The following is a 26,656-nucleotide window of genomic DNA, read 5'->3' as shown; positions in this document are numbered from 1 at the left end:
TATGACTGGTTTGCTAAGATGACTTGAAGCAGAAGACTACCTGGAATGCAGAAGAACAAAAGCAGAAGAATGAGGTGGTTGAATGCTGAGGTGGTAGAATGGATTATAATGCTTCTTACAGCAGGTGGTACATTCCTAATTTAATGCTCCTCTGTGGCTGTCATTTTTAAGAAAGGCTCTTGACCAGCTTGCTCTGGTTTTCCTATTTGTAAAACATTTTGTATACAGGAGCAGGTCTGTCCCTTCCATAGGGCAAAGTGAAGCAATCACCTTAGGCAGCAAATCTTGGAGGCAGCAGCAGCAAGATCCAGGAGGAACTTGCTGTGGACCATGTAGCCTGCCCTTCCCACTAAGCTAACCTGATACTTTCAGGTGCGGTGGAAGACACACCGTCCCATTGCCAGAGTCAAAGAAAGAACTGGCATTCTGCTGGCTTGGCTGGCTTTTGTCCACGGAATGAGAGGAGGTGCCAACTTCTCCTTCACCTCCTCCTCCTCCTCCTGGCGTCATGCAGAAGAGCAATCAACAGTGCGATTCTCCAGCTGCACTCTGCCGTCGGATACACCACTCTGCCACCTCAGAACTCCTATTGCCTCTGGATGTGTGGATCAGGCCCCAGCGGAAAGGCTCAGAAGTTTCCGAGGGGCTGTAGAGAAGAGAATGCGGGGAAGAGGCAATCCTCTCAGACAGGTAGCAAGGAACAAGCATAGCTTAGGGTGGATGGTGGCCAGATAGAAAGAGACTGTAGTGAGACTGCACCGCAGGGGTGGGCAGATTGTTACGGGACTTTCGGTGCATCAAGGGCTGAACTGAATGATGCTCAAGGAATTTGAGAAAAGACAAAAAAGGAGGCGGGGCCTCAGTTACTGTATTAGCCACCACGGTGCTCATGTGTGCAAGCGGAAAGGATGGGCATTTAAAAAGATACGTTATGGCATGAGATGAAATCAGGCAACTGAAGTGGGAAGGCTATGTTTGTTCTTTACCCAAGAAATAAATTATATGTGGGTCATTATTGCAGATAACAACAACCAGCCTTTCATATAAGAAGTTACCAGAAGAAATCAAGATTTTAGATTGTTGCATTTTTTTAGAAGTGAGATTAATCATACAATGGAAATGAGTAAGATATGTTTCAGAGTTACAAACAGAAGCTCAGCCAAGTCTTGCAGATGTGGGTTCTCTCTGCAAATTTTATTCCTATTTGGGGACGATGCCTGGCAACAGAAATATATTAGAATGCAATAATTCAACGGACTGGAGACTTGGCCGAGCACAAATGATCAGTAATCTACTAACAGGCCTGCAGTCAGGCTAAAAGTTCTGAGGGAACGCCAGAAAAGTAGGGAAGGTGGTTCAGCTGTTTTGCAGGCCCTTTAAAGAAAAACACTGTAACATGTTTTTAATTGATTCTAAAAATATTTATGAAAGTCAGAGAAAATTTAGGTGGTGCAGGTCTACCAATGCCTCCCCCGCAAGCTGGATACTGGATGCCATCTACACAATTCTGTAATGAGAAATTTAATTGAACCATATTTTAAAATTTTTATCAATAGACTAGTTTTTTCCTCTCCACTTTATAGTATTAGTATGATGATGTTGGTAGTGACCTTTTCTTCATTTTGTCATACATATTTCATGGAATTGATAATGAAATCTGTTAATCAATCTACAGTTTACTTAATAATAACAATAATCCAGGTTATCTAAAGCAAGGCCTCTTCCCACATGTGTCTACCTGGACCGTGACCTTGTCATCTGAGGACCTTTCTAGGGAGCCCCCTCTGAAGGAAATTAAAAGGGGGGTAAGAGAGGAAGGTCCTTTTCAGTGGTGGCACCCTGGCTTTGAAATCAACTCCCCAAAGAGCTTCACCTAGTGCCTTCTCTCTAGTCTTTTTGACACCAGGCAAAAAAAGTTTTATTCAATCAATATTTTAATAGTTAAAATAATCTTTAAAATAACTTTTTATCCTTTTATCCATATGGTATTTATTATATTTATTGCTACTATACCCCTGGATTAACTTGAGTTGTGGCTGCTGTGGGGTTTTTGCAGTTTCCTACTGTTGTTATGTTGTTGATATATTATGTATGTTTGATTTAATATTTTTGTTTTTATTGTGTATGTTATCTGTCATGATTTTATAAACCTTCTAAATATCCTTCAGCCAATGGGAAACCTTATCGACAAAAGATATAAAATTTACAGGTATTCAAGCACTAAGAGAAAATTGGTACAAGATGTTCTTTCGTTGGCATTTCGTTGGTATTGAGAAAATGAACAAGAATTATAATGGAAAGTCCTGGAAATGCAAGGATGTGGATGAGACTTTTTTACCATATGGAAGGTCAAAAAAAATTGGAAAGAAATGCATGTTGAAATACAGAGGAAAATAGAGGAAAATTAGCTTTCCTATAAACACTAAGAATATGCTATTGAGTACTGTGCCAGAAACTCTTCCAAGAAACATGGAAGAATTATTTAAATATATGATAGAGCAGCTAGAGTTACAATTGCAACCAAATGGAAAGCAGAAGATTGCCCAACTGGAAAAATAAATTAACAGAGAATGCAGTGATGGCAAAATTAACCAGCTATATATAGAAGACCGGCCAAAGAATTTAGTGATAAAAGGAATGCTTAGTATACTTAACAATTCAGAGAAAAAATAAAATATCTGTAAGAATGACCTAGCCGATACATTTACTAATCCGCTATATTTAGAAGACTGGTTTAAGAATTTTATTAGCAATTAAAAGTGTTACTATTAAGTATTATGTATACAATGATCCGATGAGTATAATTGGTATACGAATTTAACTTTTTTCATTATGATATTGTTTTATCTAGTAAAAAAGGGAAAATCAATTATTAATTGCTGGTAGGTTTGTGGACATATTATAAGGTGAATTATTATTTACTTGATAGCCATTTAAAAGCCTTTTTTGTAATAACCAAGTCAAAATTGTAATTACAACATTGATAGAAGTAATAATAATTATTGACTTTTTGTGTAATTTCTCTCAGTGCTATATGTAATGTCTGTGTAAAGTCTTTTGGTATCTTTTTCTTTTTTTCATGTTGCTTTCTCTTTGTTTTTTCATTCTTTCTTTTAATTATAGAAATAAAAAAATTAAAAAATGATTTTGTAAACTGCCCAGAGAGCTATTTTGGCCACTGGGTGGTGTAGAAATTAAACAGACAGACAGACAGACAGACATTCCCATTTCATCACATTTCAAGAACTTACATGGAAGGAGCTGAAGGTCAGGTGAATGAAGGTTTTGATATGCCTGGAAAGGCCTTCTATTTGTTCATCAGTGATGAAGCTAAAGACAATCTCATGAATCCCAAGTAAGGGAATTAGCACAAGCGTTGATCTTGCCAATCTTAAAATAACAATAACAAAGAATTATATGCTTGAGGCAGAACACATTAAGACATACAAATGGAATCATGATAACATCAGGCCATTTCCTTGCAACATTAACACTAAGAAACCCTCATCTATAAATCATTTTCATAGAGATATTCAAGGCTCTTTTTGAAGGATTCTTAAAATACTCCTTAAGGATTCAAAGATAAGTATGCTTCATGGAGGGGAACATTCCATCATGAAGTTTCACCTGAAGCAATAGAGCCCAGACACTGTTGTATTCCTTTAGGACACAATCCTATTGCGGCTAGGCGCTGTCTAGCCAAGCCAAGGGACATGCTCCAACCTCAGAAGCATCCTCTGAGGACACAGCTGGGGTTCTGACTGCCAAACACCATCGCGCTACCCTTGCAGCCAGCTTGGTTCTTTCCAGGGTCGGAAGACTTGACCTTGGAACTGGTGTTGCGGAGGCTTTCTGGGGGGCGGGAAGGGGAAGACTCTTCCTCACAAGCCAGGGCACAAGAACTAGACGGCTGGCATCAGCCACCACACTTCTCCTGCCCTTGATAAAATGCCATAATCCTTCAGGTTCAGAGGGTTATAGGTAGCCACGTTGGGTGGCACTGCCTGGGATTGGACACTGTAGCTAGATGGCATGCAGGAAATTCATAACATTGTGAGGATTTAATCCCAAACCTGTTCAGAGTACTTTTCCATTCTTAACCTTAATAGACCTTTTAAGGCAATTTCTAGTTTGTACATTTAATGTTAAGTTCTTTATAAAAATGGCAGTTCCGCCTTGTAAGTGTGAATGCAGCAGATTATGAAATTCCATTTTTCGCTTAAACCTTGTTCGAAGGCTAAATTGATTAGTACATAACTGGGAATTGAGTACTTACCTGAATTTGTAATCCTGAAAGCTCATTTGCTGGGCCTTAAGTTTGGAAAGCAGCAGCTTCATAATGTTTAGGAAGATGTAGAAATTAACCTTCAGAAAATCACACATCTTGGTTAGTTTGTGTATATACACTGAATATATTTCTGCCTGTCCTTCTGCCAATAAACAGGCAAGCACTTCTATTGGAAGACATGCCCTTAAAGGGACAATTTAGCTGATCGAGCGATGAAGGATTTTTGGTCATCAGTTTGGACAATATTTGCTGCCTTGCTCTATCTCATTCTGTACTTCCTTTTCTGAAAAAGGGATTCAGCCAGTGCCTGCTCCTGGATTTTGGAGGGCCCTGGGGCAGCACTCCTTCCATGGGGCCTCCCTCTGTTAGTCCCTTTTACCATCAGGGTCACCAGCTGCCTTGACTCATCTGCATCCTCCTTCTTGGCCTGAGTCTCTGGCAGGCAGAGATCCAGGGAGCAAGCAGGCTGTGGCGTCTGCTGCTCCTCTCTCTCACCTTCACCATTGTCTGGGCCAGAGGAAGAACAGGTAAGCCAATGAGTTGCCGTGGTGAAGAGGAGGAGCCAGGCCAGGGGTCTTGTTATTGGGTCCCTGCTCTTCAGCAGGTGCCCAGCTAGACACCCTATTCTTGATGCTGACCCTCAAATCAACGTTCTTTTGATCCAGGCTAGTCAGAGTTGGGGAGACTGCCCAGGGGAAACAGGGAGGAAGAGGAAGGGTGGTGTTGGAATGTGGGGAAGAGCACTCAAGATTTATACAAAAACCTTGATGTAAGAGAACCAAACATTCATGGTATTCCTGCACATACTTATTTAGAAGTCTGTCTCATTAATTTGAATTATAGCATACAATCTCTCTTTAAACCAGTACCAAGCATGTCAAAAGCATTAGCTTTTCTGTGTATACAAAACTTGCTAGCTCATATTGCTGACTATTTCTTCCTTCCATTTTTGTCCATACAGTTCTTGTTTTCGATTCTTTAGGGTTGGTCATGTATCTTTGCTTATCTAGTGAAATGCAGAGAGAAGCCAGTGTCTCCTTACTGTGAACCAAGAGACAATTCTCCTTGCAAACAGCAATTAAAACAACATGCTATCAAATGGCATGCTGCTGCAATCAAATGACACAAAGATCCTTACGACAATGGAAAGTAATATGGGCCCTCGGATGATCCACCAGACTGCCATGTTGTCATTTGTAGCCCAGCATCTAGGAGCAAGACAAATGTTGTTCTGTCAGCTCAAAACTGCAAATGGAAGACTCCTTTTTAAATTAGAAAAGCATTTTAAAGGGGGCCAGTGGACTTGGTATCAGAGGAAGTATTTCCCGTATCAGAGGCAGTATGCCTATGCACACCACTGGCTGGGGAACATGGGCATGCTGTGGCACTCACATCCTGCTTGTGGGTTCCCCATAGGCGACTGGGTGGCCACCATGTGGGCAGAATGCTGAGCTGGATGGTCCCTGGATCTGATCCAGCAGGGAACATCTTATGAAACTTATGTTGGTTGTGGTGAAAAGCAACAAGTTCACATATTTTATTAAAAGTGCTTAACATGTGGGTAGAGAGGTGAAGGAGGTGGGGCCAAAGATTTAAACAGTACCACTATGCTAGAGCTGAACAGTGCAGTCCTATAAATACAACCCTATAAATGCAGTGCAATCCAGAAGCAGATCACATTGTGCTCAGTAGCACTTACTCTCAGGTTCTTTGCCATAGGATTGCAGCCTAAAACTCTTCCTACCAGTAGCTAAGCCTTAGAAGAGACATTTTAACCTTTCAGAACTGTGCGAAGCTGCATAAAAGCCAGGGGGCCACTAAAGAATTGTGGCTGGGGCAACACAAGTGTGCAATTGGGCATTCTCCAGAGAGCTGGACCTGGTCCCCAAGTAGTTCTAATGGCTGAGCATGCCTCTAGCAAACTTTTGAGACCCTGCACACCCAACAGAGCTCCTGCTGGCTCCAGGCAGTGCAGCAATTCCCCCTTCATAAATCCCGTACATGACAAACTTTCCCCTGGAATAGTCAACACAGCAAGGCTCCACCCTCTGCACAAGAGCATGCCAGTGAAGGCTACCATTTGAGCAGGAGAGTGCTAAACTGAAATGCTCTCCTACAGTTGCTTTGGAAACTAAGCAAGCTTGGCAGGAAACCTGCAGGGGTTTGCAAAGAGTTCCGATCAAGTTACTTGTCAAGATTACATTTGCTCAAAATCAATCCTAAACAGTCCTTCATTGCCAAGCAAGAGAGCACAAGGCATTTCGGCACCCAGCCCCACTAACTGCGGCAGAGCCTCTGATGCTCTTGGCTGCAGCTGATGCAATGCAATTCCTTATTTGTATAATAAGGTTGCTAGTGCAGGCTGAAACAACTGGTGTATATGCAAGCAAAGGACAATGACCCACTTGGGCTCCAGACGTCTATCTAAACTGCCGGTTGCTTGAGAAATGGCTCAGGCTCAGGCTGGTCTTCTCAGAAGCAGCCCCCACTGAGATCAACGGAACTTTCCATCTAGTAAGTGTGCACGGAGCGCAGCCTTAATTCCTTTGCAAAGGAAGCCGCTTAAGACTGGGAGCGATGAGCCGTAGCGTGAGGTCCACAGAGCGGCTGCGCCCCATGCTTCCTCTAGCATGCTGCTGAGAGCAGCTTGTGCCCGCATCTGCTTCAAGTCAGGCCTGGGCCTCTCAGCCTCAGCAATGGCCTGGCTTTAGATGCCTCACGGGCGTTCCGCGGCCAGCTTCACCGCTTCCGATGCGCATCAGAAAGGAGTTAGAACATCGCAAGGTTGGGGAAGGTGTGTGGTTGGCAACGCTCTGCACGCTACAGCTGATCTTGCCCACGGCAAGCTTATAAATGGCTGCAACAGATCAAACGGTTGTCCAGACTCAGCCTAAAGAGCTCCGTGGAAAGGTTTCAGTCCTCACTTTCTGCTGGCAGGCAGTAGGCAAAAAGTGAAACATAACCAAATCAGAGGAGTCATTTTGAGAACTTACCCTTCACGTTCTAGGTGGTATTTTATTATTCCCCAGAAACTTACAAATAGAACTGGAACACCTGGGAGGAAAAATGGAAGGTGAGGATTGTGGCAGGACAGTGTATAATGGGCCTGGTGTTTCTGGGATGAGATTACTACATAAAGATGTGTAAATAATATAGAGGCAAGAAAGGTTACTAAGGATGTGAACAAGGAAAGGGTATGAATTATAATAGCCCCTTTTCTCATGGCTTGTTCATTATGCTCCACCTATGTGGATTTTTTGTTTGCATTGTCAGTAATTTTTCTTTAAGTTCCTAGGTAGACAGCTCCAGCTGATGGTTCATTAAACCAGATTTGTAATCTCTCCAATTTCTGATAGTCTCTTAAGCATGGGAGATCCAGCAATCTTCAAGCTTGCCTGTATAGTCAGAAAAATCAGTTTGAGGCTTCTATCAGCTCACACCCATTTGGGTCTCTACCTGTTTTCAGGTTACTCAGGGGAGAATGTGCACTTCCCCCCATTGCCTAAAGTGTGAAAATTAGTATTTTTCCGGAAATATATATTTCGCAATGCACATTTTCAAAAATTGTATTTTCCAGATTTACAATTGTAAATTCAGAACTCTTTTACCCAAAAGTGTTAATCACTGCATCTACTTTTGTTTTCAATGCAGAACTGAGATCCAGGATCTAAACGGAGAGTTTTTCTTGTTTGTTTTTCTGTTATACAGGTAGAGCTGTAGTATAGAAGAATAGTGCAAATATATGAGCAGAAACAGGACACCCAGAAGCAATGTCCTATTTTCTTGACTCTTAGAAAGAAAAGAATAGTGCTCTAAAAGCAAACAAACAAACAAACCTGGAGACAAAACTGGAGTCTCATGACTCATCTAAAGAATCCTGAACACACAATTAATGTCTTGTATAGAAAAGCTCTCAGAGTTTTGAACATTTCTCAATTCTCACCTCCCAAAAAAATCCCAAACTTGTCCTTCTCCCCTCCTATTCAGATTTCAAATAGAATACATAAATGATGTCCAAGAAATTAAATTCTCATATTTCCTTAAAGTCTCTAAGCAGATAATAGAAGCAGCAAACTTTAAGAAGTGTAGATTTATGCTTTTGGCCTCTTTTCCTTCGATAAGTGAAAGATCTTGTTGTTTGCAGAAGCAGTGATGACACTGGTTACAAATTGATGTTAACCCACCCTGGAACAGTGGACTATAAAACAAGAATCTTTGGGAAAGTTATTTATTTAAAGCTTTTATATACTGTCCATCTACTAGCATCTCCAGACGGTCTTACAGTAAAAACTGCATAAAATGAAATGAAGCACAGCATCCACATAATTCCAATAAAATCAAACCAACATTAAAACCTAATGAAACATTAAAGTAATGGGAAAATAAAAATGTTTTAGCCTGACACCGAAAGGAGTGGAGTGGAATGGAGAAAGGAATAGAATATATAGAAATTATCCATATTTACCCCATCCAATGAAGATGTATCTCAGCAGCTGGTGTTTTTCAGAGACCACGGTGGCCAATAATCTATGGAGGTAAATTCCTTCCACTAAAAGCCAGAAATAATTTGCCCCAACAGTATAATGCAAGAAAAATGGGCCCACCTTGCAAAAGGCCAGCTTCTGCAGAAATGAGACAATGAAAAGAAAAACATTAAGAACACCATAAGACTTCTTTGTTGACAAACTCATTGCAGCCCTCCATTCCGGCTGCAAGTATAAGCACTGTCCTTTCGATACCAATAGGGTGGGGATCACTTTATTGTGGTTCTGAAAATTGGTGCTCGATCTTTGCTGCTCCATTTACTTCTTTGTGTTGTTTGCCTAAATTTCAGATAGAATCTGTATCTTGCCTATTTTCAATTGGGAATTTTAATTTTTAAAACTAGAAAAGTGGTCTATATGCTTAATTTGAATAAATCTGGTTAAGGCGCAGGCCTATTGCTTCCACAGCAATGCACATGAGCCTCTGATCACCCAGTGGCAGAAAAGAGGCACAGCAGGTGGCAACCTTCAAACCTCACAGCCTGCATTTTTTTTCTAGTTGCTTTTAGTTGTCGAGATTTAGTGCTGAGGAGGGGCAGAGGCTTGGACACCAACTGGATTCAGCATAAGTCCACAGTTCCAGCCTTCTCCCTGGTACCCCACTCCTGCAAGACCCTGTAGTGACCTTGGGGTCAGCCAGTGCGGTTCTCCCTCTGACAGCTGTGAGGGGTCTTGGTCTTCGGAGTTCCAGCTCCAAGAACGTGGGATCTCAGAGCTGGGATTCTAAAGAATCCTATGACCTCTCAGATACCAGAGGACTGTGCCTTAATGCATCAGCTATTTTTATGTTTGTATGTCAAATATTGTTACTTAAAAATTGGCACTTTGATCTCAAAGGTGGCAAGCAAAAGATATGCAGCATAAATTCAGTGCTTTAGATGAATGCAATCAACAATGACTTTCCTGCAAGCATAATGGTTGCCGAGATTCACTTGCAGAAACAAATGAAAAGCCCAGTTTTCTGCTTTGCCCACTTAGTATGGACTCTTTCCGGTATTGTCTGCCGTAATACCTGTGGACTTAAGATGGAAATCCATCCGTTTTCATCATTTGGCTTCTCGGAGTCAGTATAAACAAATAAATAAGTGTTGTGAGTTATGCTGTCTTTTATAAGAACTCCTATGGCTCTCAGGATGAATGAAGCAAACAGGTTCATATGGATGTAGTTTCTTGTGCAATGTAGCTTCCTGTTGAAAAAGAAAAGCGTACAAGATTAAGAATCTATTGCAGCTGGTTTTATTCTGATCTTCATTACAGTATGTTCTTGTTCTGCCATGAATGGTGTTGAAGAGCAACATTTTTCCTTGCTGGGGCCAACTTAATAACCAGAGATGCTGGGACGATATGCTCAGTCCTGCATCTTGTACAATTTCAAATAAAAGTATGCAGTTTCTGGGCAGCAAGAGTGTACCTGCTGACTCCAGTCTTGCCCCATACTGGACTGAACACACCTGATTTCCAGAGGTATTTGATGATGGACCAAAAGGGGTAATCATCCCCATCAGGAGTAAACAAATGAGGCTGCCCTTTCTTTGTATGGATAGCCTATTACCTTAATGAAATGATTTGTCATGATGGAGTAAATCATCATTAGTAAGGAGTAAATCCAGTTTGGGCAATATTTTTCGCACTTTTGACCCAGTTAGAATCCAGGAAGGCTCAAATGGATTGGAAAAGTACCATAATGTATCAAACTAATCTCTGGAAGTTTCACTGAAAAGATGTATAACAAACAGTGCTGAAATTAAGGGCTCAGTGTTCAGAGAAAAGTCCCTCAGCTTCCAGCACGTTTCAACCAACTCTCTGCCTACTCATGTATAGGGTTGAGCCCTACATCATACATTGAAATAACCTCATTGTTGTTTATGGAGAATATCATTCATAGGGACCCTGTTGTGCTCTCTTTTCTGTATATCATACACCCCTTTTTGTCATTTAGCCTATGAATAGTGATGTTCTACTTAGATATCATTTCTAGCGAAAAGGATTCCCCCCCCAATTCATCTTCCAGCACACTTCCTGTCAAATAGCCTGGTCTTATTGTCTGTGACTGCTGTCAGTAAGGAATAATTTTCACTGTAAAAAAACTGGGAAAAAAATATCTGGAAATGTCCATTCAATTTGAGGCTGCTTAGTAAAACTCTGAGCCCTAGCTAAGTAATACATATTTTTGTCCTGAGATACATACACACACGTGTGTGTGTGTGTGTGTGTGTGTGAAAACTATTATCAGTGGCCATCATAGCTATCAAAAATAGGCTACCTCATTTAATTATTTGAGATATCCAATAAAAATGAATTATTATTCATATAATTATTCAAGCACCCCATTGTTAGAACCCTTCTCATGCACTGCTATTTCGACTGGCTGCTTAGTTTGCTCAGGAACCTTTGGCAAGGAACTTGGTTTACTTGAACTTCCAAAAGGTTGTTGACAATGTCTGCTGGATCACCCCATCTAAGTTCTTACTGACACTCTTAAAGAACTCCACCAGGTTAGTGAAGCAAGACAAGACTTTGTGGACACCACACTGATTTTTTCCCCCAGCAAGGTTTGTCCCTCTGTGTGTTTACTTATTCTTTCTTTACTTATGCTTTAATAATCCTTAATGCAGTTTACCCAGAACAGATGTAAGCTAACTGACCTATAATTTCCCTGATCTCCCAAATCCCCTTTTAAAAATTGGCATTATATTGGCCATTCTCCAGTCCTCTGGTACAAGGACTGATTTGGGGAGCGTATTAAATATTTAGGCAGCAAGAACAGGAGGGCTTGTCATGTTCCCAGAGCATCGTTTGAGCCCTGCCTGGTACCATCACACACAGCTGGGCAGCTGTGTGTCCTGATTACAGCACCCACTGGATGGATTTCTCACGTTCCCATGATGGTGCGAACCATCACTGAGCTTCTGATTGCAGTGCAAACCCAGGCTCAAATTCCAGCTCCTGCAAACAAGAAAATAAACTGCAGAATAATTCCAGATCCCATATTCTACGGAAGGAGTAGTTATACTGACCTAAACAGCAACATGATGAACAGTGCTAAAACAAGGGAAGCAAGAGAGAAGGAATATCCCACAGTATAAAGGTTCTTGAGGATGATCAGCAAGGTGTGTTGGTCATTCTGGGAATAACAGAGAAGAGAAACTAGGAGTTAATCTTTCTTAAAGCCTGGGAAATGGGACCTTGTAGCAGATGCTGCTGGCAATGAGTATCTCCACAGCACTGATGCAGTTTGGGAACTTCATGTGCTTAAAAGGCACATATGGCGATCCATGAGTGGTTGTTACCCCAATACTTAAATGGAACCAATACATTCAGAGATAAGCTGGGGACAGCAGGAGGTGGCTGTCTCCAGCATACCATTGCTGTAAGCTCACAGAGGCATCTGGACAGCCTGTGCTGGAAAGAGAAAGTTGTAGTGCATCGTTCCCACTCCAGCGGCAGCCACCAGGTCGGGGGCGGGGGGCTCCAGAGAAGCACTTCTTAAGGTGCACAGTGCTGCTACTCAAAGGGAATTGCCAGTCCCTTGATACACATGGAATAACATTCTGCCTGTGTATCTGAGGGGGGGGGGGGGGTGTTAGGAGGGCTTCTCTGAACTGGGCATTTGGTTTTATTAGCAAGGTCCCTACTTGTGGGTGGGCATCCAAACTTTGCATTCTCTAGGGTAATTTTGGAGAATGTTCCATGGGTTCTGCGTGGACTGTATGGAGAGTAAACCGTGTCTCCTGGGGGATTTGGAGCCACCTGCATCCAATATAACTTCTAGCCACAAAGGGAATTTTTTCAAGGGGGTGGTTGGTTTGTTTGTTTGTTTTAGTCTAGTGTACAGGGAAAACCAGGGCTGTCCTCTGCCTCCCTTGATAGTTCTTCTGTCTTCAAAATCCTTGCCAGGTGCAATTATGCAGCGAAAAGACATGCACAGTTTTGTGCACAAACAGGCTTTATACCTAGCCTTTAGACAATATGGAATGGCTTTATATAGAGATGATTTGACATTATTCCTTAGTTGGTCAGAGTTCTCCATGCTAAAATTAAAAAGATTAATTGGTACCTTTGGAACACTTTGGGGTTATAATTGGTCAAAATTGGTCAAAATCTGAATTAATTAGTAGTTTTGAAGGCACCCATTTTCTTTCTGTCTTGGCCTTAGTCTCCAATGAAACTTCCTTACACTTGATGATCTCTTCCAGTTCCTTCATCTCTGCTCTTCCAAGCCTCAGTCTTCTTTGAATTTCTATGCTAAGTCTCCCTTTGAATTGACAATTGAGTCAATTATGCACAATTTCAACTTCTCAGTGTTAAAAGTAAATTTCTGTAATTTTTCTGTAGTTGTGATTTTTGTTTTCCTAATATTCAGCTGCAAACTTGCTTTTGAACTTTCTTCTTTCACTTTCATCAGCAATCATTTCAAGTCACTGATACTTTCTGCCAGTAGTACGGTATCATCTGTATCTCTTAAATTAGTGATGTTTCTTCTGCCAAATTTCACTATTTCTTCTGATCCTAATCCAGCTTTCCTTATGGTATGTTCTGTGTACAGATTGAACAGATGGAAAGATAAAATACATGATCTTTTTGTTGTTGTTGTTGTTAGTTGCGAAGTCGTACCCAACCCATCGCGACCCCATGAGCAACTTTCCTCCAGGCCTTCCTGTCCTCCACCATCCCCCGGAGTCCACTCAAGCTCACGCCGACTGCCTCAGTGACTCCATCCAGCCACCTCATCCTCTGCCATCCCCTTCTTCTTTTGCCATCTATTGTTCCCAGCATTAGACTCTTCTCCAGGGAGTCCTTCCTTCTCATTAGGTGGCCAAAGTATTTGAGTTTCATCTTCAGGATCTGGCCTTCTAAAGAGCAGTCAGGGTTGATCTCCTCTAGGACTGACTGGTTTGATCACCTTACAGTCCAAGGGACTCACAGGAGTCTCCTCCAGCATCACAGTTCAAAGGCCTCAATCCTTCGGCGCTCAGCCTTATGGTCCAGCTTTCATAGCCATACATTGCAACTGGGAAAACCATAGCCTTGACTATACGCACTTTTGTTGGCAGGGTGATGCCTCCGCTTTTTAGTATGCTGTCTAGATTTGCCATAGCTTTCCTCTCAAGCAGCAAGCATCTTTTAAGTTCTTGACTGCAGTCCCTGTCTGCAGTCTTGGAGCCCAGGAAAATAAAATCTGTCACTACCTCCATTTCTTCCCTATCTATTTGCCAGGAAGTGATAGGACCAGATGCCATGATCTTAGTTTTCTTAATGTTGAGTTTCAAGCCAACTTTTGTGCTGTCCTATTTCACCCGCATCAAGAGGCTCTTTAGTTCCTCTTCACTTTCTGCCATTAGAGTGGTATCATCAGCATATCTGAGGTTGTTGATATTTCTCCCAGCAATTTTAATTCCAACTTGTGATTCATCTAGCCCCACCTTTCTCATGATGTGCTCTGCATAAAAGTTAAATAGGCAGGGCAACAGTATACAGCCTTGCCGAAATTCTTTCTCAATTTTGAACCAATCAGTGGTTCCATGTCCGGTTTTCACTGTTGCTTCTTGACCCACATATAGGTTTCTCAAGAGACAAATAAGATGGTCTGGTACTCCCATCTCTTTAAGAACTTGCCACAATTTATGCCCCCCCCCCCCCCACAATTAACTTTATGGGTGAATGCAGTCTTGAAAATAGAGAGGCAGCCTTTTATATTGAGGAACTGGATTGACAGTTGAAATTATACTTTGGAGGCTGAAAAGGGGGGGGGGGTTACCTTTTGAACATTACAGATTAGATGCCATTTACTGTCTAGTGCTAGCTGGCAGCGTATTCAAAGGGTAGATTCCAATAGTTCATTGGAGTCTATAGATTAGTCAGCAGTGATGGGTGCTTCAGCTGGAGGAACTGATTTTTTATGGAAAACTAGGCATACAGTAGCTGTTTATAAACATCTTCTGCAGAGTAATGCAGTTTCAGAATGTCAGAGATGAATGAAACAGGGAACTGGAATGCCCTATACAGTTTAATCACTGGAAAACTGTTCTAGCTTTCATATGTACTAGTTCCACAGATTTAAAATAGAGGCATATTCAGCAGCAGTAGCAACAATATGATTCATTGCATATATCAGATGCCACACAGGCTTGCTAAGAAGAACCTGGCTAGTTCGGCTAGTGACCTGTTGAGGACTGTTGTGGCATCTGCTGTGGGCAAGGCCTGCCATGCCTTTCTTTTCATGGGAAGTTTGTGCTCGCATAAACTCTGCTTTTGAAAAATCTGTGCTAATAGCAAAAATCGGACCTGGATGATTGGAGATTAATGGGTGGACAGCAAAAGTGGGTACTGAGAGCCCTGATGGACCCTTGCAAAGAAAATTATACCTCAAGCTTGGAAAGAAAAACACCCATCACCTATCAGACAGAAGAGTTCCTTATTTATGCTATATTTGAATATATCTCCAGTGACTATCAATCGCATATGGATGCTCGTTAGTTGTGTGGACTGCTTGCATTAATGAATATGTTTGAATAGAAGTGTCAAATCTTTATTTCCTCTTTTTCTTATTGTCATATTAAAGTGGCGTAAAAGATTATTGTATGTGTTGTTTGATGTCATGCTCTTCCTTTTCCCTTCTTTCTTTCTTCTCTTTCTCCCCACCCCAATGTTTATTTATTTTTCTTTTATTGTTATATTGGCAAATTAAAACAAATATAACCCTTCCAGTGATATTATGCAGTTGACAGCCAGAAAGTGGCATATTTTTTAATTAAACTCTTGCAAGGCTCTTGTGAAAGTTCATTACAGCTCTGGTTAGTTTTGTGTGGCTAGATACTTTCATGTGTAGATTCCCACGTGAGATTAGAGGAAGCATATAAAAGGAAGCATCATCAAAGCAAAAATCATTCTGCGCTTGCTTTGTGTATGCATGGCTCACCTCTCTTACCAGTTTGATTTGTTCTCCGAGTTCCCTTTAGAACACCTTCTAAAGGAATCCAAGCCAGGAATCCAAAGCAGCACATACCGAGAAAGTGCTCAGCCTAAGCATCCAGTTTTAGCTGCTCTAATCCTCTTCCCTAAATAAATACATGCATAGTTCTACCAGGTTTTCATGTGGCAGAAGTTACGTCAGGTCTGGATCACAGTCATGCCGGCAGGTACCGTGCTCAGTGGAAACAATTTGATTGAGAAAGGATTTTGAGGACGGATTAATACAAAACCATAAAAAGGCAAGCCTGCTCACGCTTGTTGGGTTTATCTTCTGAAGGCATTCTGAGCGCGTGCTCCAAACCTCGCTGGTGTTTCCATTGGTTTTCCAAACACCTTGGTCCAGGCAGACTCTGTATACTTTTATTTCATTTCCTAAAAGTAAGCAGACACAGGCACGGAGGTCAAGTTACAGACCGCATTTTGTAGACATGGTAAAGCTGTCATCTTTTCACTGCTTGCCTGGAAACCCCAGAAAAAGAGCACTGGTTTGTTCTAAAGGGCTTTCTGTAATGTCTGTTTATTTGGGAGGTAACTGTAGAAAGTTTAATATTTATCAGTGTATTAACACTGTCAATTCCCCTAATTCCTTATTTTTAAAGCCTTCTTCAGTGCTTAAATCCAACACTTTGGGCAAGATTGTATTTCCTTTTCTGTGCTTTAAATTGCGGTTGGGTTGGGAATTCATGTAGCATAATTAAGCAATTCAAGTTCTAAACAATGCCAACAGAGCAGATCTGGCTTTCTGTGCTCTCCAACTCGGATGAGCTCACCGGCTCTGCCATTGCCTGCTTCACCACCTCCCAGGATTACTGCCTCCCTGCTAGCACAGACTCCCCCCAGTGAATGGTGTGCCATGACCATGTGGAAGGCCACCACCAGGCTATGGAATGCGCTCCCCAGAGAGGTCCACCTGGCACCGACGTTGTACTCCTTCCAGCGCCAGGTAAAGACCTTTTTATTTAACCACCATTTTAATAATCAAGGGGTTTAGATGTTTTAAGATTTTTTTTTCTTTCCTCAAAGTCTCACTTTTCATTTTCTATCTTCCATTTTTTCCTTCCTTTTCTTTTTAGTTTATGAGGTTCAGTTTTATATGGTTTTATTTTTATTTATTTATTTTTTATTTTTTTGATTTATATCCTGCCTTTTTCCTACAAAGGGCTCAAGGCAGCTTACATTATCTCTCCTCCTCCATCTTATCCCCACAACAACAACCCTGTGAGGTAGGTTGGGCTGAGAGACTGTGACTGGCCCAAAGTCACCCAGTTGGCTCCATGGCCGAGCGGGGACTTGAACCCAGATCCTCTGAGTCCCAGTCCCATGCTCTTAACCACTACACCACACTGGCTCTTTAATAACTGTGGTTTTATTATTATACTGTTTCAATTTTATGCTATGTAAGCTGTCCTGAGTGCTTGTCCGAAGGACAGGATACAAATGTTTGTAATAAATAAATAATAAATATGAGAACGGAGGGGGGATCTAGCTGCCAGCTTTGTTTCTGCACATTGGACTGTTCTCGTGGATAATATAAAAGAAAAGAGCAACTTTTCAGGGGGTTAGGTGAAAAAAAGGGCAAAACTTCTTCCAGCCTGACAGTCAACATCATCTGAGAGATCTTAGGAGCTGCATTACAGTGAATTCCAGTGAAAGCCAAGCTGGTGTGTTGGGCTGGGGACTGAGGAGATGCTTGGCCTGCTTGGCCATGAAACTCACTGGGTGACTTGGGCCAGTCATGGACTCTCAGCTCAACCTACTTTACAGGGTTGTTGTTGTGAGGATAAGATTGAGAGGAGGAGAATTTTGTAAGCTGCCCTGAGTTCCTTGAAAGGAGAAAAGGTGGGATGTAAATTAAATTAAATTAAATTATTAAACTGAATTAAATTAAAGAAATTTAGCTCTGGAACTGAAGAGATAGATCAAAATACCAAAAAGCTGGCATATTTTAGCTTAAGCCCTCTTCCCAGCAGAAACGTAGACTTCACAGAAGTGTTTTGGCCTTTTAGAATGGGAACATGTGTACAATAGCCAGGAAAGAACCAAAAGATCTGCAGTTGTGGGGAACTACATGGGACTTGGAGAATGGGGGCATGGGTTTCTGGGTTTGGGCCTGCCCCCAGGCAGTGAGCTTTGGACCCTAGAGGGTAGATTTGGACCCTGGGCTACAGGTTCTGCACCCCTGGGTTCAAAGGAACTGGTTTCGGCAGAGTTTTGGCTTACTCACAGAGGTGTAACATGCAGTCTTCTCACTATATCAGTTAACCACTAGTAACTCACAGAGGAGTATGTGTCAGCTACACTCACCAGCTGACACATTATGGTGTGTGAGGGAGGTATGAAAACTTTGCCTGCAGTGCTTGGGCTCTGATGACCACTTCCACTTGTGTGGTGGCAAATTATGAAGCGCAAGGGCTCATCATGACAGTCCCCATAGCCATCTCCACAAGGGGTACTGAACGACTGAGGCAACTGTGTGGCTCCATCTCAACAAACCACAGCTAGCGGTGTTGCCGAACCATAGAAAAGTGGCGTCGGAATGGGTCCATAAGGCCATCGGGTCCACCCCTGCCCCATGCAGCACTCCCAGTTAAACCATCCCTTTCAGAGGGCTGTCCAGTTGCATCTTGAATGCCTCAAGTGTGGGAGAGCCCACAACCCCCTAGGTCATTGGTTCCATTGTTGTATTGCTCTAATGGTCAGGAAATTCTTCCTAATTTTCAGACAGAACTTGAGCCTGTTATTCTGTGTCCTGCTCTCTGGGATGATTGAGAATTGATCCTGGCCTTCCTCTCTGTGGCAGCTTTTCAAGTACTTGAAGAGCACTGTCACATCTCCCCTCAGTCTTCTCTTCTCGAGGCTGAACATGCCCGGTTCTTTCATGCTCTCCTCACAGGGCTTTGTCTCCATATCCTAGAGCATCCTTGGTGGCCTCCTCTGAACCTTTCCCAGTTTATCTGTTACCTCTGCTAAGGGCAGTGGTACTCCTTGCAATGGCTAATTTTAGAATAATTCAATTAAACTTCCCTCTCTGGTGGTATTTTAATGAAGTTTAGCATTGTTTGCAAAATCAGTATGGCCAGGAAGGTGTTTTCGTGCTACTTAAAAGATGATAAAAATTGCCCCTGCTGAAAGGGGGCTGAGCTATGGTAGGTTCAGCTCCACACTAGCGAGGCATCTTGAAAGGTTCCAGAGAGAGGTTCTAAAGGTGCTGGCATGGACAGGAGCTCTGTATGCACATAAAATGCACCATCTCTTCAATCAGCGTGCAGTTCAGTGTACAGATTGCAGTCAGCAATTATTTATTAGCGCCAGTAGCTGAACTACCCCAGCTTTGAAGTAGCAAGCAGGTGAGCCAGCTTGCTCGGGATGATTTGGGATTTGTGTGGCTGTGCCAAAGTAATAAAAGAGTGGCAAATTTTGATGGTTCTTTCCATCCGTCGGAGAAACTAAGTGATCAGCGCCACATGCCAGGGCTGGGTAACTGACGCACTCATCTATATAGTTGAATATTCTGTTTTATGGATGTAGTTGCCCCAGAAAAAAATTGCATGAGTCAGCTTCTTAATATATGATGCTCACAACTATGCACAGAGTGTGGCAGGATCAGGTTTCTGAGATACGTAATTCAGACATTTCCCCAAGATTATGCTATCAGGGTGAAAGATGCCAGTTAACAACCTCTTTACAGGACAAAGGTAGCCAACACAGAGCTCTGGAAGGGAAGAGAAATGTTATCATATATCACAGTTTGGTCATTAGCATCTATTTCCGACCATCACATTACCATTTTTTATCCAAGGTAAATAAGGTGGACAAGGAACAGAGACATTTCCTGGAGATGAATGTGGCCAGCAAATAAAACGATCAAAACTCCCATTGCAATATACTTCTGAGACAAAAAGAAAAGGTGGAGGGGAGGGGAGGGGGAGAGAGAGAAAGAGAGAGAGAGAGAATATATTTTTAATGTTAATGAAAGGTTACATGCAATTGATCACCAAGTAATGCAGTCTGTCTAAACCAAGCCATACTATAATTGCATCTGTGATGCATAGGACTGAGCGTCTGGTGGTATTTACATTGAATTAATATATGTGATGTAGTTTACTGTCTGATTATAAGCATTCCACTGGAAGTGTAGCGGGATGCTTTCTTATGACCAAAGAGCATAAGAAGACTTCTGATGCTGGTTTAGACCAAGAGTCCATCCAGTCTAGCATGCTTTTCAAACAGGAGCAAGCCACTAGAAATCCACAAGGAGGACATAATGGCAAAGTGCCCTCCCCATCAACAGGTATGCATAGTCACGGTGCCCGTGTTCTTCTTTTCAACACATGTAATTGAGCCTGGCTCAACCTGACATGCAGCTATCTCAATTCTCCTTCCCCCTGCTCCCATTTTGCACACCGATCATACAGTTCACTGCACAATTTACTGCACTTCGGTGCTGCTGCTCATTGGTCTACAATGAAGTTTTCTGCAGGCAGCCCCTTTGCCATTTTACAATATGCTACCATTTGGTTGGTGCTACAGATTAGGATGCCCACTTAAATGGAAAGAAGCCAAGTCTTTCTAACCAAAGTTCCCATCAACATTCTCTAAACAAAGAACCTGTGGGAGGCCGGATGGGGTGTACAGGGAATGGAGCCAACAAACAGAAATGACCAAAACAAGCAAGTGGCTGATTCTCATCTTGACTCTGTCAACGTGTTGTCTTGCGGCATATCAACAGGAAATACCGACAGGAAGTTAATTAAGGTGAGTGAGAAAAAAACCGATCAAGAATTTTCCAAGAGGCCAGAGGATTGGTTAAAAAGTTCAGACATGAATAAGCACCAAAACCCTGATGATGCTCTGCATTCGTCGCAGCAGGTTTTAGAAAACAAATGAACCGACACACGCATACACGGGCTGATTATCATTTTGCCCACATTGTCTTCTTGTGTGTCGACAGGAAATTAATGAAGATATGTGAGAGAATATAAATCAGGTCAGCCCATGAAGTTTGAACAACCACAACCACATAAAATAAGTAAACAGCCAGAGAAGGTAGCAAGCATGATTATCTCTGCCACATTACGGAGGAAGGATAAAGTATGAGAGAACAGTGGCGTGCCTAAGACCACTTAGCAAGCTCTTGTTGAGATTAGATCCTATTTGAATTGGAAACTTTCCAGCTCACACTCCCAGCCTACATTATGTTACCCTTGCACTAGCTTTGGCAGTACTGTTGTCCGATAAAGTCTGAGCCTAGGTCCAGCTTCAAAGTGTGCAACAGCGCTGGCAGAAGGAACCCTGCTGAATGGGGTAGGCTGGGGAGCAGGGGGCTGCAGGGGATGGGAGTCCTCCAAACTCGATGGAGGGATCTTTGTGTTTGGCCAGGATGTACGGAGCATATAAAATAAATAAATGCATACAAATAAATATTTATCAGAGAGATTGGGGGAATAGGATGCTAACAGGACCCAGAAGACAGAAAGGCCAAGGGACAGGCAGCCCAGAGTGGTGAATGAAAGCAGTACAATCCCATTGTACCTCCTGAGAGTCATCTGCCATCCCACCTGCACTGTTTTCTGCTTCCTGGTCAGAACTTTATAATTCCAGCAGGCATCTGGCCTGCCTAATCCTCTAGTTGATGGTTATTAGAGAATCATAAGAGCTGGAAGGGATCTTGCAGATCATCTAGTCCAATCGCTGATCAATGCAGGTTCTGCCTGGGGAATACAGCTATAGCATCCATCCTGCCTTTGCTAAAATACTTCCAGCGACAGAGAACCCACCACCTGAAGCAAACTGTACCACTGCTGAACTGCTAACACTCTTTGGAAGTTTCTCCTAATTATCTGGTAAGCCTTTATTTTTGCATGCTTTTCGCCAGCTCTGCCTGTTTGTCTCTGTTTTGTTGCAGCCATCTGATTTTATTGTTGTACCTGTTACAAGTCATCCCAAGCAATACAGACGCATTGGGTGGACTGGATTCTAGGCCTCTTAAATACCACAAAAAGGGTTTATAGGTACGTGTAGTGGAAGAAAGGGAGTGGCACTTTGGAGCTTGGGGAAGTATGTTGAATTTAATTCTTGGTATTGATTTTGGGAACACTTTATATTAATCAGAGGTCAGGGGCATGCCCGGGTTGTTATGGAGCTGAAAGAAAGCAACTCAATCTTACCTAGCAAACATGTCAGAAAGGCCACATTTTGTCATTTATTAACTGCCCTGAGGTTGCATCTGCTCAGTTACACTTTTCAGGATTTCTCAGGCTCTCACATAAAATGATTCAGCCGAAGTGGGGAAGAAAGGAGAACCCTGCACTAAGACTGCTCTTCTGAGAGTCCAGATCCGGCTCTTTGGCACCGAGGTCCTTCTTGCATGCAGGCAAGTGGGGCGCATGGCAGAGATGCAGGCTTGCAGATCTGAGTTTCGCCAGATGGAACGGCACTTTCTGTATCACAAAGATAGTCTGACACCATGAGCTAAAGTGTGGGATGAATGTGTAACAAGCACTGCAAAAGTTGGCAGAGATAAACATGCCCGTAACTGAGCTTGTGCCTGTTTGGACCTTCTGCCATGGTGGTATCACTCCGCATCTCTTAGGCATGACTGCGGAACCACTAGGCATGGCTTGCAAGCGTACCATTTCCCAAACTAAATTACTGAATTCTGGCATTTGTTTATTTGATTGGTGTGGCTCTTGTCTGAGGCTGGAATTGTATTAAGCTAAATGTGCAGTCACTGCCAGAAGAAAGCAATAGCACTTAGGGTTCCCTCCTGCCCATGGCAGCTCAGACACTCTGCTCCAACCTGATGCCTCCCAGGTACTTTGAAGTACATCGTCCAGGTCATTGACTGAACAGGTTAGGGCTGATGAGAGCTGAAGTCCAGACTATCCGGAGGGCACTAGATTGGAGAAGGCTGATCTGGAATGACTCACACGTGTTCTGAATGTCCCAGTACTGTGTGTTTTCCTCTTAATTACCATTGGTGCTGCCGACACGTGAATGTACAATGACCTGTCAGCAAGGCATGGGTGAGCTTAGTGGGCCTAATGGATGGAGGGCAACTCCATCTGTAGATCCTGTGTTCAGCCCTGTCCATTGCAAGGTTATGCAGTCATTCATTAATTATATTTATATTCTGCCTTTTTTCCTGCAAGGAACCCAAGACCTAATCTTCCTCTCCCCCCTCAGTTTAATCTAAGTTGCAGTTCTGATATGAAACCATGCAAAGAAATCCAGTCTGTTTTAACAGTTTGGTTGTTCCAATGGATTGACTGGAACATTTCCAAGTTTAAGTAGATGGCATTAAGCCAGTGAAAAACAAAGCAAGCGCTTTGGTGAACAGTTCCTGCAGGCTTGTAGATGATCTGTGGCTGGCCCCTGCCGGAAATAATGAATCTATTTAAGGCAATGCCGGGTTTGCATGGATTTCGTTGCAAGCATTGTGCCATGTTTAGATGGAAGCCTGCTTTTCTTCAGAGTGGTGGGATCTTTGCCATTGACTTAAGTGGTCTCTTTCTGATGTATTTATGGTGCAGAATGGTCCCCATTAGTGCAGATTCAGTTTGTGTTTTTATTGTATGTTTATGCAATGTCACCACATGGTCTTTTTATATAAGTCCTTATTCCCAAGATGGGGTGGGGATGGGAAAGGTACAAGATATCGCAGGGTATGTGAATGCGTAGTGCAAAGCAGATAATAATGCAGTCCTGGGATGATGCAGTCCTATGAGAACTGCACAGATATATGAGTGGATTCTGCAATGTGGAAAATGAATTGTGAGCCAGTATTGCATAGTGGTTAGAGTGTTGGACTGGGACTTGAGAGAGGCCCCACTGAGCCATGAGGGAGACTGGGTGACTTTAGGCCTGACCTACCCTGTGAGCCTACCCCATCTCACACGGATGCTGTGAGGATGAAATTGAAAGCAGGGAGAGAATTATGCGAACCACATTGGTTCCTTGCAAGAAAGAAGGCAGGAGATGAAAGATGACAGGCAATAAAGATTCAGTTCAAATGTGCTGCTCAGAATCTTGGAAACTTGAACCTCAGTGTTCTGAGAAATGTTTAATCATTTGTAGGTCTTATGGATGCATTTGATTTTATTAATGTGATCATGTTTCAAACGAATTTCAGCACAATAAAGGGTCAGCAATGAGGAATGGAGGCAAGCATAAAGTCCCCCTTCCTGGTAGCCTTCTTCTGCAGCAGGACATGGGTTCATCTAGCTCAGAGACGAGAACCAAGCAAGGGATGTGGAGCCTCAGGACCAAGGGGCAAATCTGATCTTCCAGGGCCCTAATCTAGCTCTGGGGTCCTGCAGGTGGTCACAGACCACAAACCCTTTCCCCTATTTGACCATCTCCCGGCTGCTGTGCCTTCTCTCCATCCCATTCCAACAGAATGGGATGCCTTCCTAAAGCTTGGTGCCTGGCAGTAGGGTCTTTAGGCTAAAATATGCTGATGAGGGGATTTGTGGCTCGCCCCCTTTGCCTATGACTCCCCCCCCCACCACATGTGGTTCCCGAGAACCTCTCTGAAGTTGGATTTGGCCTTCACGTTGGAAGAGGTTCCCACAGAACAACCTCGGTCCATTTAGCCTAGAATCACCAAGAATTCTGACTAGAACCTTCTTCATGCAAAGTGCATGATCTTTAACATTGAGCCAGCATCTCTCCATAGCTGGCAAAAACTGTTAGGAGCTTACTAAATTCTTCTTTGCATACAGGTAATGGTGCTTTTGAAGTCTATTTGCTTTCTTACCCGTATCATTTTTCGGCGTCTGCAACCTTCTCAGACAAGCTTCTTTATAACTAAACCAGCTAGCTTTCGTCGCCTCAAAATCTCCTTTGACCTGCAGATAAAGGAATATTATATATCAACCACTGAAGTATGGAAGCTACATGCTTCCAAAGAGTGATCATAAGAAAACAAGACCAGCATTTTGTATCAGAATCCTGGCCATGGCATCTCTAATTCAGTTCCGAGTACCTCCAAACCTCATTTTCACAACCCTTGCTCTGTCCAGCAAACAGTGCTGCTGTGAGAAGATTTTTGCCAGCATTTTCCCTTCAGTGAAGCAAATAGGACATGTTAATTACCAGTTAGGAAACTGTTGACAGCTCAGCGTGTCCCATTAGGCGCTGTGGCAGCTCAGTGAAATGGCTGACTTTGAACACCAGGCATGAAATGAAATGTTACGGTATGACAGACGGAAGCAGCTAAAAGCAGATATGCTCAGCTTAAATGAGCAGGTGTCTGCCGGCAGCCTTTGCTTCGATTTAAGCAGAACAGCCATTCTCCTCTCCTCTTATTTGAGATGGCACATGGTCAATAGCCCTGCCATGGCCCCTGCCCCCTTGTCTTCCCTCTTCTCTCCCAGCAATGCCATTTTATCCCCCCGTTTCCTTCCGGGGACTTGCGCTTCCCTCCCAACCACACAGGGCTTTTGTGTGGTGCAAAAAGAAGAGGAGCTGGGCTGGATCAGGCCAAAGACTTATCTGGCCCCACATCCTGTTATACCCAGTGACTAGCCAGATGGCTACAGGAAGCCTGCATGGGGGCCATAAGAGCATCAGCCTGCTCCCACTGTTTCCCAGCGGAGGGAGGGAGAACAACTTTTTCCCATGAATAACAAATAGAACAGCTGGCCTTTCCAGCCAGCCCTTCTGGCTACCTCAGGTGGCAGATGCTGCCAGTCACTGGAAGATGTTGGATGGCAGAGCCGTGCGCATCACATGGCTGCCCTCCAGAAGAGAGCGAGTGAGTCCGCTGCCAGTCCGGTCAGCTTCTACACACAGCAGGAGGCACCATCTTGCCTGCCTTCAGCAGTAAAATTTCTTAGGACTGCTCTGGCCAAGAGTTCTGCGCCACCTTTAAGACTGACGTATTCATTATGACTTAATCTTTCATAGGCTACAGCCCGCTTCAAGAGATGCCTGACAGTGCTGCACTGAACCCCGTTCATGTGTGCATGTGTGCGTCCACAAAGGGCAGTGGAAGAGCTGAAAACGGCCGGGTCAGAGGGAACTGGGAGGCTGAACATGCTTGCAGCGATAATTGCCTTCTTTATGGTAACTGTTCACAAAACAGTTGTTGGGAGATAATACAGCTATCCTATCACTGATTAACAGATGTAGTGTCAGCTGAAAAGAAACAAAACAAAGCACCCCCTCCTCCTGTATATAAACCACAGCAGAGTTGAACCTCTCAAACTGTGGCTTAGCTGCTTTCCCTTGAAATCTTTCTATGAAGTTCCTTTGTTCAAGAATGGGCACCTTACATTCAGTGAAAGAGAGCCCTGGAAGGTTGAAGTGTTCCCCCAGTTTATTTGGTTTTTTTACTATCGCCATTTAGGATACCAGACTGGTGTCTGCGTATTCTTCTGCACAGAGGCCAGCAAATCATGGATTCCATTTCCTTTTCTCTGTTCTTTCATTTGCTTTTCCTCAGTTTCCTCACCTTTTGTTTTCTCTCTCTTCCCCCTTATTCTCCTCCTTCTATGTCTGCCATCTTCGTATTTGACCTTCTTCATCTTATCTTTCGTCCACTCCCATTTTTTTCTGAGTGGAGCGAACTCCTGGCATCTTCTCTGGACCAAAGCTTTTCCTTTGTCCTCTTGATGTCTTCTGTTTCTGATCAAAATAACTCTGGTGCCCTGGTGGCATGTTTTATCTTCTGGCTGAGGTGTTACTGTCTAGTGAAGTAGACATCCTCCCTCTCTCTCTCTCATTCTCTCTCTCTCTCTCTCTCTCTGCGCGCGCGCGCGTGCACACACACACACACACACACATTCTTTTATTATATATAAATAATAGAAACTCTTTTTGCTGGACACAGCTCCAGTGACCTTGCCAG

General features: G+C 43.0%; 1 protein-coding gene across 1 annotated transcript in view; it reads right to left on the bottom strand.

Moving 5' to 3' along the window:
* GLP2R (glucagon like peptide 2 receptor) overlaps nt 1-26,656 on the bottom strand; it is a 49,594-nt gene that overhangs the window by 2,987 nt on the left and 19,951 nt on the right. The window contains exons 4-13 of the mRNA XM_044454064.1: nt 24,563-24,653; nt 19,589-19,693; nt 16,058-16,176; nt 11,850-11,956; nt 9,845-10,019; nt 8,754-8,910; nt 7,282-7,342; nt 5,427-5,496; nt 4,277-4,365; nt 3,252-3,390 (exon numbers count right to left, since the gene is read on the bottom strand). Of these exons, the coding sequence (XP_044309999.1) occupies nt 3,252-3,390; nt 4,277-4,365; nt 5,427-5,496; nt 7,282-7,342; nt 8,754-8,910; nt 9,845-10,019; nt 11,850-11,956; nt 16,058-16,176; nt 19,589-19,693; nt 24,563-24,653 (1,113 nt within the window). The remainder of the gene's footprint in view (nt 1-3,251; nt 3,391-4,276; nt 4,366-5,426; nt 5,497-7,281; nt 7,343-8,753; nt 8,911-9,844; nt 10,020-11,849; nt 11,957-16,057; nt 16,177-19,588; nt 19,694-24,562; nt 24,654-26,656) is intronic.

The sequence above is a fragment of the Varanus komodoensis genome, unplaced genomic scaffold (genome assembly GCF_004798865.1).
Source record: "Varanus komodoensis strain SLA01 unplaced genomic scaffold, ASM479886v1 scaffold7_1, whole genome shotgun sequence".
NCBI lineage: Eukaryota > Metazoa > Chordata > Lepidosauria > Squamata > Varanidae > Varanus > Varanus komodoensis.
The sequence above is the reverse complement of the archived record's forward strand: the minus strand, read 5'-3'. Positions and strand labels throughout refer to the sequence as shown.